The sequence below is a fragment of the Seriola dumerili genome, unplaced genomic scaffold (assembly GCF_002260705.1).
Source record: "Seriola dumerili isolate Sdu_G_001 unplaced genomic scaffold, Sdu_1.0 BDQW01000149.1, whole genome shotgun sequence".
NCBI classification, from domain to species: Eukaryota; Metazoa; Chordata; class Actinopteri; order Carangiformes; family Carangidae; genus Seriola; species Seriola dumerili.
In genome coordinates, this window is record NW_019174404.1 from 20,982,580 (window position 1) to 21,003,662 (window position 21,083).

The 21,083-nt window shown below is 40.4% G+C and overlaps 2 protein-coding genes across 2 annotated transcripts in view; one reads left to right on the forward strand and one right to left on the reverse strand.

Annotated features, from left to right (window-relative positions):
• eipr1 (EARP complex and GARP complex interacting protein 1) overlaps positions 1-8,068 on the reverse strand; it is a 68,949-nt gene extending 60,881 nt beyond the window's left edge. The window contains exons 1-2 of the mRNA XM_022750720.1: positions 7,907-8,068; positions 7,675-7,758 (exon numbers count right to left, since the gene is read on the reverse strand). Coding sequence (XP_022606441.1) covers positions 7,675-7,758; positions 7,907-7,948 — 126 coding nt within the window. The 5' untranslated portion in view covers positions 7,949-8,068. The remainder of the gene's footprint in view (positions 1-7,674; positions 7,759-7,906) is intronic.
• Positions 8,069-8,237: 169 nt separating this feature from the next.
• trappc12 (trafficking protein particle complex 12) overlaps positions 8,238-21,083 on the forward strand; it is a 39,984-nt gene continuing 27,138 nt past the window's right edge. The window contains exons 1-3 of the mRNA XM_022750608.1: positions 8,238-8,288; positions 8,720-10,054; positions 11,502-11,618. Of these exons, the coding sequence (XP_022606329.1) occupies positions 8,729-10,054; positions 11,502-11,618 (1,443 nt within the window). The 5' untranslated portion in view covers positions 8,238-8,288; positions 8,720-8,728. The remainder of the gene's footprint in view (positions 8,289-8,719; positions 10,055-11,501; positions 11,619-21,083) is intronic.

The window sequence follows — 21,083 nt, forward strand, 5'->3', positions numbered from 1 at the left end:
CAGATTGCCTCCCATATTGCGTTCCTCCTAATAACGGTTAAATTCCTTTGCTATAACTCAGAAATGTGCTTGTTTGCCTCTTGTACCAGCACCTCCAATTCCGGTCCAATTGAATCTGCTCGTTTGCATTCGCCACGGTGAACACCCTTAACTCGCGCAAAATCCTCATTTAAATAGGGCCGGCCCGATCACTTTTGCGCCTGTAGTCAATTGCGCTGTTAATCTAAGTAAATCACTCGCAAAGCCCAAACAGGCAGCGCGCGCAATCTATCCGTGTGCGCATGCAATTTAGCGCTCTTTATTTGGGATCTTAGTAAATCAGGCCCTAAGACTTGACTTTCAAACGTGCTAAATATATTTGCAAAAATAATCAGCGCAATTAGTTTGAGGTTTGGTAAATCACATTGCGTGCGCAAAATGATTCTATTTGCATCTACTCCTCCCAATATTTTGCGCGTTCTGGCAGGCACGCCTATATTGCATATTCATGAAGGCAGAAGCGCAAAATGGATAGCGCGTGTTATTTTGCCCGACTGACAGACACAATCCTCGGTGCGCCTGGTTGGTAGATCAGCATCAACATGTGTTTGCGCGTGCTGTCGCGTTTGCGCACGTTTTTACGCACGCAAAGCTTTAGTAAATCAGGCCCTTAGTGGTAAGATAAAATGCTTTGTGAATACGGGCCCTGGTCTATGATGTGCCCATGTCCCACTAATCCAATACGGTGTCTACTACCTGCCTAATATGTCCCACCCCTTGACAGGTGCCATTATAACAAGATAATGTTATTCACTTCATCTGTCAGTTTTTTTAATGTTGTGGCTGAACAGTGTTTGAATGTAATTTCATACTCCAGCAGAATGAAGTGGGTGAACGGGGACGCCTACTGTTGAAAATGAATGGCAGCTTTGAAACACCTAAAACTTCAAGAATTCAGTATGGGAGAAATGTAACTCAAAAGATTAAAATTTACATCTGTAAAATACAAGTTATTCAGTACAATAAAATAGAATTACAAAACGTTTCTAGTCTTAGTGACCAGTCAAAGCACTTTATACTACTAGCCACATTCACACATTCACACACATATTCATACAGCGCTTTCTTCTACACATACAGGCCACACGAACACACACGAACACACTCACACACACTCACACACACTCACACACAGGTTCAATATCTTGCCCTAGGAGACTTTAACATGCAGACAGGAAGATCTGGGAGTTCAACTACCAACTTTCCAGTAAGTGGATGACCCACTCTACCATGAGTTAGATTTGGCAGAAACATTCACTTGACTCAAAGATCAACTGATTCGATTTGGTGGTCAAAGGTCAAAGTTCAAGGTCATGGTGATCTCACATACTTGTGAATGCAATATATTTGGAACACCCAGAGGGAACTTAATCACTTCTGTCTCACTGTGACCTCACAAAACACGTTTTTGGTTATAACTCACGAATGCATTCACTAATTATGACATGATTTAACTCAAATGTCTATAAGGATAAAATGAAGTGATGACATTTTATATCCAAATGGTCAAAGGTCAACTTCACTGTGACATCATAATGTTCTGCAAAAGCACTTCTGGCCATTATTCAACGCTTTAACTCAGGAAGGAGAGATTTTGACCATATTTTCTGCAACTGGTTGATGGAAGAAACAACCAGGAGGAACTGATTCTAGTTTCTAAATAACATAAAGCACCAAGTTCAGTTGACCTTGTTGACTGTAATGCTTCATATTTGTGTCAGTTTCTTCAACAAACAATGGCCTTTGACTGCACACACAACATGCACATCAGGTGGTGTAACTGGTTTGTGTCAATTGGTGTAACCAGTATTCTTGTTAAAATATGATAAGATACAGGAACATTTAAGGCGGAATAAAATGTAATCATCTATTGCAGTGCAATAATATGTTTTTAACTATTTGCACATAATTTGTCTCTGATTATTGACTCTTACACTCTGGGTGGATATATTAATATTTTTATAGAAGGTATCAGCACCAAAAGTATTGAAACATACTGTATACCTGAGCTTAATCACCGCTGGTTTCGATGGTTTGAGATTACAGAAATGTATTGTTTTAAGGATGCAAAGGATCAATGCCAATAACTTGTTAACAGTTACACATAAATCACCATATAATCCTCAAGTCTAACTACTTTTGCCAGCACGTAGCTCCTGTTCCTGGTGTAATACAGAGGCCTGGGTTGCACCTGAAAACACAATCAACAGCTGTGCGGACTTTACAGCACTGAAGTTGAACAAACAGTCTAAACTTTTATCCATAACAAGTTAATAGAAACTCCTCCTTACTGAGCTCTTTTCATTAGATGGAAATCTATTCTATGAGGGCCCTCGATTGAATGCAGTTCAGGGCCCACAATGCCGTAAAACAGTAAGGGTCTCAAGGTTTGATCAGACAATATATGGCAGTTTCTCCCATAAGAGAGACACTTACAGCACCTTGGGGGATCGTTAATGGGGTCGCACTGGACAATAACTCCTGCTAGGCACTTCCACTCCCCTTGCCTGCACTACTTTTACAGGCTGAACAAGAGGATGAATGGAGGGAGTGTGAGGAGGAGGAAGAGAAGAGCATCGGAGCGGCAGCATCCTTCAGCCTTTTCAAAGTCAGCTAGGCGGCTATTAACCTTGGGTTGGACTGCATCGAGCAAAAAATTATTACGCAAAGTTATAATTTTATGGTGGTGGGGGAGCGGTACAAATAAATTCAGGCTGGTGGGACAGGGTAATTGGAAGGCCTAGTAATAGGGTCCCCCCAAATGAACTCAGGTGTGAGGGGAGAGAGAAGTTCTCGCCCTCCTCCCCCAGGTGATTTATCCGTCATTCTTTCAGGCCTGGGGAGTGACTCATAGCCTTCAGCCACTTGGGCACACAGCCCAGTGCTGTTAATTATGTGCCGATGCTGGGAGGAATTGAGGCAGGAAGGAGGAGAGGAGGGAGACTGTGGGAAGAGGGGGTAAGGGAGGGATAAAGCGAAGCTGGCTCGTGGCCCCCCATTTCAGGGGGCCTCTCCTCTAAAGCTCTTGAGCCGCACAGATGACAGTGAGCAGGGCGGAGGAGTAGAAAATGGGTGAGAGGTGCCAAGCTCGGGCGCTTTATCTCGTTAGCAGCCTTAAATGCCACGCTGACGCTCCCTCCGATCTGTCACTCCAGCTATTGGTCTCTGAGGGATTTGAGAGGTTCTCAGCGAGTTAAGAGAGGCATTTCCAACCTGCATTATGCTTAATGGGAGGTGGAGAGGCCAGCAGGCTTATGGATACAGCAGAAGGTATCAGGACCGAAATGCCAATTGAAAAAACATTTTTCATATTGCAAGTTCAAACTTCATGAGCTTCATGAATAAAACAGACTGCACTGACTGAACCCAAGATTCTAATGCACGGTCATCTTAAAGAACAAGGCCTAGAAGATGAATAATGATCCCTTTTACAGCTTTGGATGCTCTTTGACACTGATATCAGAAAACAAAGCACAAGATAATAAAGATATATATTTTTTTTAGAACAACATGGGTTTGAATCCTGCTTGTTTTCTAAGAATGTAACTTGTGACCTGAATCAGATCTAAAGGCGTTTTTATACCAATGCGAAGAGTCCGACTGCGTCCTTGATCTGTGTTTTTGGCTTTGGTGTGATTAATCGTACAAATGGGGATAACGGTGCAAAATTTGGGACAGTCTCTCCTCAAGACCAATCATGGTGTTGCACTACTCAGTTTTACACAAAATATAACGACGTTTAAGAAGATCATTTGACACCTCCAGACACTTTACCAACAAAAATTATCAGAAAACTTTACTGGAAGCTGTTAAGGTGCTTTCAGACAGAAAGTGGTTGTCGCCAACGCCTCAATTCTTTTTATTGTAAACACGGCGGCAGCAGCGAGGCGAGGGAGGGCAGCTACTCTAGTGAACGTCCAGCGCTATTTGGTGGTGCATTAGGAGTTCATGACAGTTCAGCTTTTTCAACTTGCTGCCACAGCATGCCGTGTTACCGTGGCAACCATAGAAAATACAGTGAGTGAAACAATCCAAGAGCTGATTTTTCTCTGACTTTCCCAGACTTATCATAGACCTCGTCACCGGCAGAGAACAGACAGATCAATGAGGAGAAACTGTATTGGAGCAACATCAGGTTTAATGTCTGATAATCTGGGGTAAAGGTGTAACAAGTCTCCAAAATCCACGGTTCAGTTCAGACCTCTGAATCTTTGAACCACAGTCTCATTATTCATTATTTTTTGTTGTATTTTTTATCTAATTTATTTGTTTTGTCACAAGCATCCATGATTGACCGGTATCATCCTTGAGTTCAGAATCGTTACACTCCTAGGTCAGGGACAGAAGTGACTGAACCACATTAAAAATAGGTATCAGTATCAGAATCACTTCGAGGAGACAAAATATTGGATTGGTGAATCCCTACTTAAAGAGTAGGATCTGGATTTAACTACATTCCTCTCACTCCTGTCAACTTTTGTCTGAGACAGCCCAAAATCACACAGTCTATAGCGGCCTCAAAGCTAACAGTCCATTAAATAAATGAACAATAAGCATTTCATTACGACATAAATCTAATAATTGTACAAGGATTAGATTAACATGACTATGAATAATTCACCTCTTTGTTTTTTTTGTGTTACAGCTCAAAGTGTTGGGAGGAGTATGTTAGTGTGTAATAAGAAATCACACAGATCGACTGGAACGCATTGTTGCCATTCCCAACACTCGCTCTGTATTAGACCGGCTACACAAGTCTTGGATTGGACAACGTCTGTGTTCAGGGCCAGTCCGTTTTCACACTGAAGTCTGCCAGAAAATAGGTTCGTTTTTATCAAGGCACAAATCTTTTCTCTCTCTCTTTCTCTCATCCTTCTCTTCCTCTTGCTCTCAGAGAGCTAATTATTTCTCCCCCCGTTTAGAGCCAACTGTTTCTGTCATCTGTCTCTGTAATGACCTCTGCATGCATGCATGCATGCACACACTCTCACTCTTTCTCCTTCACACACACACACACACATACATTTACACAGAACCCTCACTAACACTCAGACACACCTTTGTAGAGAAACCACAGATGTACATACAACATGTATGCTCATGCAACAGATCTGTCTATTAAAAAGGATGCCACTGGCTTAAGTGCAGTTACTGATGTGTGCTGAAATGACTGGTTGATCAAACATTTATGACCGAAATGATCATTTAGTGAACCGGTCAATCATCAGAATTTTTTTTTCAAGATATAATATTGTGTAACAAATATCTTTGGGTTTTTGAAGCAATATGTGGATGCTAGCACTATATAGTATGCATATTTTGTATATTGAACAATTAAATAATTTACGACTGCAACAATTATTTCCATCAATAATTATTTGGTTGTTTTTTTTTTTTGATTAAGCATTTGGTCGATAAAATGTATTTAAAAAAAAAAGTTGAAAAAAATTCCTAAATGTTAAGGTGACGTCTTTTCAGTCCTTTCATCTTACTCCTTTTGTCCAAGTGAAATATTCAATTAACAGTGAAACTAATCAGAGAAATGCAGAAAATCCTCTCAGGCTGGAAACAGTAAATACTTAATGATTAACTGATTATCAACACTTTTGGTGACACATTGTTTCACATCCAATTTCTTACTACATTGATTAACAGAAAGAATATTTGTCATATTAATTGATAATGAAAATACTCTTTAGTTGCAGCTCTATCCCCATGCCTGGTATCCAGTGCTCACATACACACCATACATATACACTCCAGAATACCAAACACCAAAACCCTGAGGCTGTCTTAAATCTAAAAACCAAACAAAAATAGAATAAACTAGTTTTTTTCAAATTTAAAAGTAAACTAAATCAAAATAAAAGAACTAAGCACAACCAAATGAATTTGCACGTAATGGCAACCTCGGCTCATCTTTCTTCAGGACTAGAAATTAAACGTATGAATGGGTAAAAAAAATAGTGAGAAAAGTTTTCAAGTAATTCAAGGTAACAAAAATTCTCCATTTGTAAATTTTATATTTGTCAGTTAAATTCTTTAGTTTTCTGATTATTTTTGTGATTTTAATGCAATTTCAGGTTTCCTAAATGTATTTAATTGTCTGATATTTGACAGTTATTGGTCAATACAAATCAACTGAGACTTCTTCAGCCCTTTGTCTTAAAATCTACATTCATGAGGGATTCATTGAAAAAGAAGGGGTGTGTCTCAACACACTGGTTTTAGGACTGACAGCAAACCATTGACATGAAGAGGTTGAAGTTCGGCAACAATATTAGATTCAGTCTGAATATTACAATGCATGACCAAACACTGCAAAGTTAAGTCAGAACCTCCACAGATGGTTGGTAATATTAACAATCTGCTCTTCTTGATTGGGACTGATGAGAACAATATGGCCTATGTGACACTTTCAAGATGAATATTGAATATTAGATCCTTTTTATAAAAGATTTTAAAATGGCCTTGAGATGCAACTGCCACATTCCCTGGGTTGGCAACAGTGGGACAATTCTTTATTTGAAATTGTCCTGATAAAGGGATCTGTGGCCTGAATCCATGCAGCCAGCCTTAAAGGTTCATATAGTATAAAAAGGTAGATGTCCATGTGTTATTTTATTATAAAGCAGGACTAGGTTCTATATCATTACTGTGAAAGTATCAAAGTGCTCAGTCCACAGAGAATGCACACAGCCTGTATTCATAAACTGAGCCTTAAAACAAGCCGTCAGGACACTTGCAACTTTGTGATGTCACAACAAAGCAGTCACAAGCCCTCAGCCACGCCCACCTGGACCCACCATCCAACCTTTCAGGATTTGGTTTCTCTGAGTGTTTACCTGAAAACTGCTATATTTTTATTGGATCACTCAGAAAACCGTCAGCCAATCAGAAGAGAGGCTCAGAAAACTGCAAAACTGAAAGCAAACTATAAAATGCGACTGAAAGCTCAGGGAAAGGCTTTTAAATGGACTTTTGTTTAGTTTTTTTTTATTTTGTTTTGGTCAAACTAATGTATATTTTCAAAATCTAAATCTCTTTTGTACACACATGGTCTTGATGACTACATTGATATATGCTTGTTCATAATACGTAACCTTACACTATGGGAGAGTGGTGGGTTTATTATGTACTCTCTGATCATAAGAGAAAACTCCACTCTATAGCTACATTAGCAAGAAATATGGACCACCATTTAAACTTCATTTGTATCTTTTGATCAGTAACTAAAAATGCATTTTTAACCCAGCTTCAAATTGATAATAATTTTAATTCATTCAAAGTACATAGAATATTTTTGTTTTACTTATGTTTGCTTTTTCAGTTTACCTATATTAGCATTTTAAAATTCCAACGTCTGGTGTGATCTTGTCCATTGCTATAATTACTGAGCCCAGCAGATGTAGCATCATGTATCTCATTCAGTAGACAGCAGGATATTTGCACAACACTATTATCAAAAAATTATCATTATTATCAAAAAACAAAACGATAAACAGGCAAACAAACTACAAACCACCGCTATGAAATAAATGAGCCGGAATAAAGGGCTGTCTCCTGTCTCCTGTTAGAAAACTTCCCTTACACCCAGCTTTAAATGTGTTACCTGTCATGAACTGTTTGTCTTACCTGGTTGTCAAATTTCAGAGACTGTGTGCCCACGAGGAAACGAATGGCATCAGTTTCAGCTGTCTGGGCAGTAAGTGCCCGTGCCTGCAAAATAGATACAAAGGAACATTACTGTCCATTCACATAAACACGTTTTAATGAACACAAAAGAACAGACTAGAATAGAGCTAACGTTAGCTGTCAGCCAGGGAAATAGTATTGAATGGTTTGAAAGTGTAGCATCAATACGTACCTGAAATTCGAGACCATAAATAACAGGAGCGTCATCCTCCATTTTCAGTTTGTTAACAGGGTTTACGTTTTCTTGTCCCTTTTTAAAACGACGTGAATTATGTTGAAACTATCATAAGTAATTGTGCTACTGTGTGCGGACTGTACAAAACACAACACAGTAGCCGTACTTCCGCGATTTAAAAACTGGGGAAAAAAAAAACGTGTGACTATTATACGTAACGACAGTCCTGCAACGTTATATAGGCTAGTAAAAGTACGTAGAAGACGCCAAGAATACCAAAAGCCGCGGTGGTGTGAAATTTGTCCGCCGTGGAGCACCGTACATGTAGCTTTCCTGTGGAACCCTATGCTGGAATCCCTAGCTGTCAGTCTGGAGTAAGGTAAGAAACATAGTCGTGTTTGTGTTTAAGTTCTTTATTTGTCTGTCATTGCGTAGTGGTATGAACAGCACGGTAGTCATGTTCGTTGATTTTTAAAGCTTGGCCAGCTATTAGTGAAGTGTGTATTTGACATTTACAACCAGCTGCTCAGCTAATTTAGCTTACTGTAGCAGCCCATCGGCTAATGTAGCATTAGCAAGATAGCTTGCATCAAACAGACAACAATCCCCGAGATCCTGATTAACGGCTCTTTCGTGATAGGATTTTAAGCAAACTGACTCGTTCACGGTAGCCGTAGCTCGGTGCTGACGGTAAGAGCTTGTAAAAATTAGCGTTTGTTTACACAGACAGGAAGTGACAAAGACAGATGCTGTATAGTGATTTGCAAGAATATAGGTGGTAACGTCTATATCTGTGTTTTCATTGTGCAGAGGAGTAAGATGGATAGTGGGGAGGCTCCTGCTCAGCGGCCAGTCACCTTGGACATCACAGTGGAGGATGTAAACAAGGACACTCCAGCTCCCCTGGAGCCAACCTCCGGTCAGACCCCTTCCAGAGACAACATCCTACCCCAGGAAGACAGCATTGACTTAGGCGGGGAGTTTGCCACCCCACAGGAGGACAGCAATGCCACACCATCAGAAAGCCTGATGGACAAGCTCAACGACCAGATGATGGAGAGCGTCATGATTTCTGACTCACCCAATAACAGTGAGGAGAATGATGTGGCTCCCATTGACTCTTTTCTGGATGGAGTGGAGGAGGAGGAGGAGGATGCAGGAGAGACCTCAGGAGACAAAGAGGAACAAAGTGACACTGCACTAAATACAACTGAAATTAAAGTTTCAGTGGAGGAACAGGTGAAAGATGGTTCTGAAGAGGAAGTAGAAGAGGACACAAAGAAGCAGACAGACACACAAGAGCAAGTCACAACCGATGCTTCACCCCCAGGTGACACACAGAGTCCATCTGGTCTTGAAAGTGAGGAACCAGCACCACAGGCAGTCAGAGGGACTAGTCTGAAAGTCGAGCCTGTACCAGTGTGCACCATATTCAGCCATGGAAGCCAGCCAAAGTCTTTGGTTCCTGACGGCTTCCAGCCTACTCTCATCAAGTCCCCCAGCTTTAGCATGGGGAGCGGTGGGGTAAGCGATGAGGCAGTGACCCCCAGCAAGCTGACAGCCCCCCTTGTGTGCCAGCCCAGCCCCAGCCTCAGTAAGTTCTTCACTGACAATGGACAGGCCAATCCAGCTTCTGACTTCTTTGATTCCTTTACTGTCCCCTCCTCCTTCATCTCCGTTTCAAACCCCAATGCAGAGATCACTCCAGGCAGCCCTGCGCCCATAGCCCCCACCCCTGACTGCCAGCTCTCTTCCACTTCTTCATCCATCTCCACCTCCGGGGGGCCTTTGGACTCTAGTACTCTCACCCATAGCACAGTGTTTTGCCCTGGCCCTACCGACACAACAACCACTAACACCCAACCTCCTCCACCCCAAATAGTCCCAGCTCCTACTCAAGCTCCCACTACAGCCCCTGCCACTCAGCCGCAGCCCTTCAACCAGCTCCAAGCTGTATTCTCTGGCAACGACGATCCGTTTGCGACAGCGTTGAGCCTGAGTGAGGTGGACAGGCGCCATGATGCCTGGCTGCCATCTGAGGAGACCAGGAAGGTGTTGATCTCTGTGGCCACCCAGCAATACAGCCCAGCCTACACAGAGACCAACAGACTTACTATGCCTGGTCTCAAGTTCGACAACCTGCAGGTAAGACAAGCACTGCTCATTATACATGTGTCTTAAGAAAGCCCTGAGAGAAAGTTCTCATTTTATAGTATGTCAGTTTGCCTTTTTGTAAATGGGCACTACACTAATTTTACACTTGAAGTTTACTTTACTCATCATGGGTATTACAACTCAGCCTGTGAAAACAGTTGTATCATTTCCTCTGTGACCTACAGAGAGCTCTTTAAAACCACCCTAAATCACTGTAGTAGTCCTTTTACTAAATGTGAATGCATATATTTACTAAGACAGTTATTCAATGTATTGTTGATTATAAATGTTTACAGTCTCTGACAAAATGTGATCTGAAACAGAAATTGTTATCATTACTATGTTATTTTTTTATTTAGGGCAGCAACAAATGAATTTATATACATACATATATTACACTGTGTATATAAGCAGCAAATTGTTACGTTTAAGAAGCTCAAACCTAAGAATATTTGCAATTTTTGCTTGATTAAACAACTATATCAGTTATTAAAATTTTGGCTGATTAATTTTCTGAAGATCGCCTAATCAACTAATAGATGAATTGTCTCACCTAGTATTAGTAGGTCTGGTCAAAACACTCAGCTCTAGCATCTCAGTTTGGACACATTCTCTATGCAAAACTGCTTGAACCCTTATAATATGTTGACAGCATTCAGTCTGTTATGGCAAGAAATTTATTAGCCTTGCCTTTATTAGCCTATGCTCTACCTGATGATCTTGATTTATTTTACACATTTGAACGATCTGTGTTCTTTTGTCTGTCACACAAAGACAGTGGTTTCAGGCAGCATCTCTTGCACAACACATTGTGTGGAGACAGTGAACACACATACACGTGGCTTTCCACGCTCCTCCATATCATGTTTTTTTTCTCCTAAACATCCTCTGAGCTCTTTCAACAGCCACATTTTTCTGTAATAACTACCCTGATGAAGCAACAATTTACTTATTTATTCAAGCTGAATTTTATGTTGTGCGTCCACCTTCCAGCTCAGATTGTGTTCATTATCCCCTCAGAATGTGTTTGAATGCCTGCTTGAATAAATGAATAAAAGTCACGTATTTTTCCGTCATCTTGGTTTTTGCCCACTAACAACCAGTCTTCAACAAACAAATTAGAGCCACTCCAAAGCTGAATTAAAGATAGCGTTTTATGTCGTGTGTTTTTTGTGCCATTCCTCTTAGGGCTGGTTATTGTGTTTATTATCTGTGATTCTGTCCAAACTTGGGGATGTCCAGATTAAAGTTTTTTTCTGTCCCCAATCCATTTTATTTAATGCAGAGGAACTACCAATAACAAGTCATGTTCTTCTGATATTTTGAAATCTTGCTGTTAGTACACAGGTTCTGAATGTAAATACAGCATTACAACTCTGAAGGCTCTTGATGTGAAATTCTGTTGTGTCCTGTTGAATTCAAATGTGTTTTCATGCAGGGGGATGCTGTGAAAGACCTAATGCTTCGTTTCCTGGGAGAGCAGGCAGCCATGAAGCGTCAAGTTCTCACTGCCAACTCCGTGGAGCAGTCCTTCACAGGCCTCAAACAGCTCGTCGTAAGTCATTCACCCTACTTTTTTTATTCATTGTGACATCAAAACCTGATGTTGTAGTATAGTCATCATTTAAGCTTTGTTGCTCATTTTTACGCATTTGTTTTTTTATGTGTATTTGTATATAAGATTTGCATGCAGTTGAAACAACCTGCTAGCTTCGCAGTTTATTCTTGACCTTGGAAATGGCTGTTGACAAATAACTCACACCTCAAAGTTCACTTACTTGCTTGAGCTTGGGACTTTGTTACACTGTCTTCATCAGGAGACAAATTTTGCTTAGTTGACATTTGAAAACATTTCTGTGATTCTCAACATCTACGGTTCAATGACAACTGAACCCCAAGTCCTCCAACCTGAACAACCATATAGGTCATGTACGTACCGTTGCCATGGTTACTGTAATAACAGTCATGGCATGGTTAGGTTTAGGCACAAAAACTACTTGGTTATGTTTAGATCGTGATTCAGGTTAAAAGCAGTGCTTCCTCAACATTACACAGTCTTTTTGCTGTCATGGTTACAATAATATCAATGTGGTTAACTTTGTCGAACGCTCATGGGTAATAGAAACAACATAAACAGCTGGTTTCACATGGGAATCCTGTCTCATATTCATCCATCCACAACAACCTGGACTTTGTCTCTCTTTTTACTACGTCACCGCACTTTCCCCTTTGCTCCTGTCATAATTACTACAACCACTAGATGTTACCTAGCAACAAAACGTAACGATGGGACATAATAACCTGCTGCACAGACGACCTGTGGGCTCGTTTTTTACAGGAGGATAGTCTCCAACTGAGCTATCTTTATCTCCCAATGAAGACCATGTAATATGGTTGGAAGATCCAGGTGGCCCTTGAGAGGAGATTGTTTTGTCTCCAACTTCCTAGCATGTTTAAGTTAAATCATATAATAATATGATATTTCATACCACAAGCAATTTTATTTAATTCACACACAAAGAAGATACAATAAAAATACAAATCTGCCATACGGCTTCAAGGTTTTTACACCACAACTTTGACAGTGTTCACATTCCCCACCATACATGCAAACATTACACACATTCATACTGTGTTCAGTGGACTAAAACAAAGCCTGCCCCAAAACACTAACTTCATGTTGATCTGTATGTGCAGCCAGTCTACAGTGTACCTGAGCGGAGGCAATGAAAAATATACCATTTCTCATAATTCTAGGTAATGGGAGTCATGAGTAATAATTTTGCCTATTTTTAAAAGGTAAAAAATATTTATACATAAGAAAAAGCAGGCAATCCAAGCATATTACAAAATGAAATAATATTTGAAGCAACCCACAGCTCAGATTCAAATTGGAAGAGTTCCATTTCAGGTGCAAGCCCCAGGCAGCTACAAACCTAAATTGTCAGATTTTGAACCTATATTTATAAAAGAGGTTACACTTGGGGCATTTTTAAATCTTGTGTCATGCTACTCAACAACTCTAACAGCTAAAAAGCATCGCTCTCGTGCTTGTGCATGTGCAGCAGGTGCTTTCTAAGAACAGTACATCATTTTCTTGAGGTAAATGACAAAACCGCTGGTAGATTACTACAGCACTAGCTTCCTGTGGTGTCTGCAGCTTGTCTGACCTTTTGACAGTCAGTGATTGCACTGAAACTGCTGCGTGGTTAGGCCTGACTGAAAACAGTGAATCATTTGTCTCATTTCTCCCCATATTTTATTTCTTCTCATACCGAGCTTCTGTCTTTGTGACCGTACAGTCTCATCTCATTCCCTCTCCTGCTGCTATTTATCTCTGCAGCCCTCATGTGTTCCCTCCATCATAATTTCTGACCCACAAATGACCCTGAGAGACAGTTGTTATTTAAAACATATACACAGCAGCAGCAGACAGTGTGATGGAGAGAGGGGAAAGAGGAGAGGAGGGGTGGAGTGGAGAGGTGGCGATCCACTCGGCTCACAAGTTCTTTTCTCCTGCTGTGCCCATGTATTATGCATGGGATTGCTGTGCATATTTCAAGGGCCTTCTGGACTTGGTGTATATACACACACAAGATGGTACTTTCAGCTTGCCTTCAACTGCACTATATGGTGTGTGTGTGTGTGTGTGTGTGTGTGTGTGTGTGTGTGTGTGTGTGTGCGCGTGTGTGTGCGCGTGTGTGTGTGTGTGCGTTTGTGCGTGCGCGTGTGTGCGCGTGCACGTACATGTGTCTGCATGTGCTTGTGTAAGAGGATCACACACTGTCTGCCAATTGGTGTGGGTGGCTCCCTGGAGCAAAAGGCAAGAGAAAGGAGAAAGACGGTGAGCCAGAAAGGTAACATAGGCCTACAGGAGAGATGTCACGGAATGACAGGCAAAAAAAGAAAGAGAAAGCAACGTTGTGTGAGTGAGAGATATGGAGGCAGAGGAGGGCTTCACCCGGCCCTAAGCACACACACAGGCACACTTTCGGCTGTGTGTGGGAACTTCTAGGCACCTCGTGATTAGATTTCCTGATTATTTGAAGTAAATTAATATGAACATCGGCAGAGGAATCACAAAATAAAAAAGGAGCCTAATTTCAGAACTAAATTCAATTTAGTTTATCTTTCGATTACAACTTAGTTATTTCTAGTAAGTTATCAAGGCATTTAGTTGGGAATCACTTAATAAGAAACCTAATTATACAAAATGCAACAGCAGCAACCTGCTGTTTCTCCTCCAGCTACAGGTGGAAACGGAAATTTTTTGCTTGTATGTGGTTCGGAAACACTTGGTCGGCCCATTTTATCGGCACCTTTTTAAAGCTGAGAAATAAACTTGTCTTTGCTCTCTGACAACGATATATTATTTGTCATTCATCTACTGTATTTTTTTATTTTTTATTATTATGTTTTGGCTACTTACCGGTAGACATAAACTTATTCGATACATCTGCAAGCTTATATCAGCTGATATATTAGTTGGGCGGATTAATTGGTCTAGCTCTACGTCCATGTGTTTTTACAGCAGGAGATGCAGATCAAATTCTTCTTTCTTACTCCAGCATACTGACCAAAAAATAGTTGTTTTGCACCTGTTTTACATTTCATCATTTGAAAATAAATTGTTTGAAATAATCATAACATTGATTTGAAGTTGTCTCGCTAGTCCTAATATAAACCTGTCTTGCCTATCTCCTGTACTGTTGTGCTAAGACACAAATGATGCTGTCATTCTGTACATTCATTAAAAACACATCTTTTTCTACCAATCTGTTTATTGACACACAAAAATGATAGGGAAATGATTATTAGTTATTAGTGTGCATTTTTGTGCATATTGATAAGTTAGAGTTAGATGATGAAATGCAAGGACTGCTGCCACCCAAGATGAGATGATCTGCCTCCTAATTACTAAGGACCTAGTACAAAGGGAAAAACAACAAGGCAGTTACATTATCCAGTAGCAACAAAAACAGTTTCCTCCACTGAGGTTTATTTCACATGAAAAATAAAACTAAATCTAAACTAACTATACAAATGGACAGAAAACAAGGAGTTTTGTGGTCCCCCCAGTCCTATATCCACAAGAAAAAAAACAGCATTTTTCTGCATCAGAAACCAGAGCTTTTCCTCCCTTTGGATTTATATTCATGTACAGAATACAGGAACAAAGGCGAACGCCCGCTCACAAAAAATAGCTTAGTATTGCTGATGTCTTAACTTAATTTCCTTGAAGTGATAGCGATTATTTGACATGGGGTTGTGCGAGGTACTTATACTTAGTCAGTGTATTACCTGCAGTAGATCTGGATCGGCGCACAGTTTAGCGAAGCAGCAGGAGCCCCAGCACAGAAGCTGAGCAATGTCCTGCTGAGGACAGGGCCTTCTGCAAAAACACGCTGATCTGAATCTACTGCAGGTAATACACTGACTATAAGTACCTCACACAACCCTACGTCAAATAACCCAAATGATCTTAACTTCCCACCCCTAGAACATTTATCTACGTCCCTTTACGACAGAATTGAGAATCGCAAAGGAAGACCTACGACTTGCAAAACAACAATAAGAAACACAAAACCAAAGACAGTGATTTTTCAATACAAATTTCTGTGTTGTATTTTTGAATGATTGTAATTTTGGGTTGCACTTCTTGTTGGCTGGTTTACAACTCAATATTTCTTTGTTCTTTCTTTGTTTTTATTAATGGACAAATTTAACCACATAGCTAGCTAATGTTGGCTACCTGGCAGGGACAGACTGAATGAAGTATAATCTACACACTGTTCAGGCCTCTCATCTCGTACTCAGAAGTAATATCTCTTCAGTAAACCGAGAGCTCATATCAGTATGCAGTCCTTTTTCAGTCTATCCCTCTTGTTGATGCAATCTTTAGATTCACTACGAGATAGCCAGTCAGCTAACCCTCCTGAGTCATGACATTACTGAAACTGCGGCAAATCCGTAGAGACTGTAACTGTTAACATAGCATTTTATGGTACTGTCTTGACTCATTAGCTCATTAAGCAGCTATCATCTGCGTTATTTTTGAATTTAGAATAACCTTTTTGCGCATGTTGTTATTAACTTAGTTTCCTCAAACTAGACATTTTACACATCATGCAGGTCTAACAGAAAAACTTTTAAGTTGCCACTGCATGCACATCACGTTTAGCCCAGATGTACTTGTTTACTGAGAAAAGGATCAAATGCAAAGCTTGATTGAAGGAATTAAATTTTTTTTTTTTTTTTTTTTTTTTGGGGGGGGGGGGTCTGGTTAAGTTGCTGATTATTTTCTCAGTTAAGCAATCAATAACTTAGTTTGGAAAAAAAAGGGGGGGGGGAAATGGCAGTCACACTTTACTTAGTGCCCACGATAACGCCTTTAATTGTTGTTGTTTTGTCCAACCAACAATCCTCGGACCAAAAGACATTAAACTGACTCTTGCTTAAAAAAAACTAAACACTTAAACATTTGAGAAGCTGGAACCAATTACTTAATTACCAAAGTAAAAGTATTGGAGCCCTTAAACCTCATTGACCCAGTGCTTCATTTTTCCTGAAAACTGTTGAAATTAAAAAGTAAAAAGTAAAGACCTAAATTCTTGTTTATTCTACAAAGATCTTCTAAAATGGCCCGGACAAAATGATTAGTACCCCTTAGAAGTATAAGTAAGTCATAAGTAAGTGGATCAAGTAGACTATTGTGTTCAGTTAGCATCACAGGTGTCTGCAATCTTATAATCAGTGATTCAGTCTTTTTAAAATGAAGAAAAATACTCATTGTGCCATTTGGTATCATTGTGTGCACCATGCTGAACATGAACAAGAGAAAGAAAAGAGTTGTTTGAGGAGATAAGAAAATTATTGCCAAGGATGGTCATGGTAAAGGCTACGAGACCATCTCCAAGCAGCTTGATGTGCCTGTCACCACAGTTGCTGATATTGTTAAGGGGTGTAAAGTCTATGGGACTGTACCCAACCTCCCTGGAAATGGCCAGAAGAGGAAAAGAGATCCCAGATTAAACAGAAGGACAGTTCGAATGGTGGAAAAAAACTAAGCGTTACGGTCACCGCTTCACTTTAAGAGAAGATCATTCTTTATAGATGCTCTCAAGCTTATATGGCTGTCCTAGGGCTTCCAGAGCGCAGTGCCGTACATATATTAGCACCAGGAGAGATGGCTACCGTTTAGCTGTCAGACTGAGTTGAATGAGTGGGCTTACATTGAGGCCTTGGGCAAAATGGTGCACGTCCTCATTGTCCTCACGCCACTCAGCGTTTTGATTTATTTCAGCATTATCAACCTGCTCCAGGTCACAGTTATAGTTCATTTAGTTGTATGACAGAGACAATAACTACAATAACAGAACACTTCGCAGCTTTCCAAACAGAGATGCTTCCCCACCATTACCAGGATCCACCTGGAAGTCTCGCATCACAATCATGATGCTCATTTATTACATCATGCTCTTTCGGTAATTGACTAGCCAACTCCCCCTCGTCAAGCCTGACAACCAGTAATCAGTGTGGAGAGGTGCCATGACACAAAGAAAACTTCAAAACGGATACAAGCTACCCTCCAAGATCAAGGTGCAACAGTAACCATTCACACCATACCTCACTTTCTGAATGAGAGCAGACTCAGTGGCTGACAAGGACAAACGTGCGGCAACGGCCCAAAACACTTTCCATTAGGAGAAACAAGCTGCAAATTCAGAAATACATACTAACATACAAAACAAATACAAGAAGGAAAACGTGCTGCAAAATGAAAAAAACGTGCTGCAGGAAGCCAAAACGAAAACATGAACAAAGCAAACACAAGCAAACACACTGCAAATACAGAAACGATGCAAAAACAAAAACACATGAACCTTCAAAACAAATGCAACAGAGAAAAACGCTGCATATCCAGACAACCCAATGGAAGAGCTCCAGGCCTCTAGGGGGAGCACTCAGTGGATATGCAGCATTTTTTCTGTCGCATTTGTTTTGGAGGTTCATGTGTTTTTGTCTTTATTGTTTCTGTATTTGGAGTGTGTTTGCTGTTCATGTTTTGTTTTTTTGGTTTCCTGCAGAATGGCTTTTAATTTACATCAGTCTCAGTTCTTATATTTGTTTTGTATTTTTGTATGTGTTTTCTGTGTATCTGCATTGTTTAGGCATTTGCAGCTCGTTTCTCCTAATGGAAGTGTTTTGGGCCGTCGCAGCGTGTTTGCCCTTGTCAGCCACTTTACCATCGAGTATCACACACAATATATATTGCACTGATCAACAGGTGGCACTGATGTGCCTAGAAACACAGCAATGTACCGGCAAAAGGCAAGGACTGTAAGTTAGCAAACGTGGATATAAATGATGCTGGTTTCAGCATGTTCAGGAAAACAGCTTTGCAAATGTTTTCTGAGGATGGAAACGCTGAATGTAAAGACACCTCTGATCTTTAAGGACAAAATGTGGTGCTTTTAGTTAGTAGGTATTGAATGTGTTGTACAAGAGAATAGAAAAGAAATGTTATTATTTGATATTGCAAAGATCATGTCATGTAGATACACAGGTCAAATGTTTTCTCTCACATAATTGTGAGTGTGACGATACAAAATTGGTAGTTTTATATTTAATTCTAAACTGCATTACAAGTCTATGAAAAAGCCTTTTAATTTCCCTGATGAATTTTTATACACCAAGACTGTTGTTTATGCCTCTTATTGCAAATTAGCATGTGATGCCTTCCGGTCCTCATCACAGAGGCATCACCAGAATCTGTTTTTTCAAGACCAGGAAATCCTACTTGAAATTCTCTTTTCACTTGCCTCTTTTTCACTGGGAGTCAAAAGGTCAGGGTGGGCCACAGAGCACCTCTCAGTGTCTTGTTTTAAAAACACCTCAACCGGGCAGATGTTTGCCAACACAGAGACTTGATCCCAGGGCCTCATGCCGAAGGACAGGTCTACTCACTGCATCGGCCACTGTGGGGCCAACAAACCCTGCTCAGTTTGGTCTTGATCAGAGCGCCCCCCCATGTGATGAGTTTGCTGACCTAATAATCACTGAATCACTCCCACTGATGAACGGATCAGACACCATCTGCCATCTCCATAAACAACCATCTACTTGCATTCACATTTCTTACTTACAAATAAATTATGAAATTTCCAAACTTCAAAGATCAAGCAAAACTCATAGATCAAAGCTGTCGTAGGTGATGTAGCTCACTGAGCTAGGAGGGGAGGTTGAAATTTAGTAAATGAGAGGAAGCAGAATACACACACACACACACACACACTCAAACAAACACAGAGAAGTGGAAATGTCAGTAAGCTCATGGCCATTAAAAGTGTACCCTGCTGAAGCTTGATTTCCCGTCAAGATGTCTGATCAATCACATAGAATCTGTGACTGCTGATACCTGACTGTACACAGTCAGTGCAAGTGTGTGTATGTGTGTTGCCATTCCTGTGTGTGATTGTTTTCACTTGTCAGGGGTATGAAATACATGTGTGTGTCCAAACTCTTAAAACATGTTTCATCCTATTCACTATTTGATGTTGTCCTTGTTGTCCCTGTGTGTGTGTGTGTGTGTGTGTGTGTGTGTGTGTGTGTGTGTGTGTGTGTGTGTGTGTGTGTGTGTGTGTGTGTGTGTGTGTGTGTGTGGGAGGGGGGGTTAGAATTAGGTATAGATTAGGGTAAAGTTTGTGCTTAAGCATTTACTTGTGATGGTTAAGTTTGTGGTGACGGGGTAGGAAATGCATTATGTCAACAACTGCCCTCACAAAGATAGATAGAGTGTGTGTGTGTGTGTGTGTGTGTGTGTGTGTGTGTGTGTGTGTGTGTGTGTGTGTGTGTGTGTGTGTGTATTGCAGAGCTATACTATGAGCTGGCAGAATGAGTCATGCTGCAGAGCCAGAGTGTGACTGCACCCACTGCCACCACACACTCCCCCTGTTCATACGTACAGACACGCACATGCACAGTGAATGAGAATGCCAGTGTTGGGAGGTTTTTGAAATGTAGTAGGTTACATATTAATAATTACCCTATTAAAAATGTAATAAATCATGTAGCTGTTTCAATTACTTCATCAAAGTAATGTAACTTATTACATTTGATTACTTTTTTTGTATTAGATTTCAGTTCAATTTAATCTGTTGGTGCCCTGTAGAGGCTTCACACTCTAATGACCTGTCCAAGTTAATATTTAATGAAAACACAATGCTGGATGGGTGTAATTATATGTCACATCTATCACCTATCTGACCTGCGTGTAGTCCTCAGATACGCCAACAGAAGACATTCCTGCACAGCCTAAAGATGCAAAGCAACAGAATGAATGTTGGATTTCACTATGACAACATTTTCATTAGTAACTGTAATTTAATGACATTTTTTGTTCTCAGGAGATGCAATAGATTACAATTACATTTATTTTGTAATTTAACTCCGTAATCCCATTACATGTAAGTAGTACAAACACCCTGACACTGGACAATGCAAAGTGAATATGCTCACAATACACAAAAGCCTTGAGAAGAGTGTGCATCTGTATTCCCTCTCTCTCTCTCTCTCTCTCTCTCTTTGTCTCTTTGTATGTCTCTCTCCCCCTCATATGATGAAGGTGGACATCACTCCATCTCTGTAGGAAAGCTGCCATTACACACATAGAAACACACACTCTGATGAATCTTCATGTAGAAGAAGACTTCACTTGCTTTTGTCGGGCGCACTGTAGCACTGCAACACACTGCTGAGAAGGATATGTCGAAATGTCCTCAATGTATATTGAGGAAAATGCTTGGAGCACAGCTCTGTGCCTGTCGTTTTCATGTCATTTTAAGGAACTGAGTGAGAATCATCATACATGTAAAGCAACTAGGGCTTTACATGTTAGGATTATTTTCATTCTCAATTATTCTGTTGATTAATTATTTTAAATCAATTGTACATTGAAAAAACTCGAACCGGACAGTGTTTCAGTATGTTTTCATGAGAAATTACTTAAATGATTAATCTA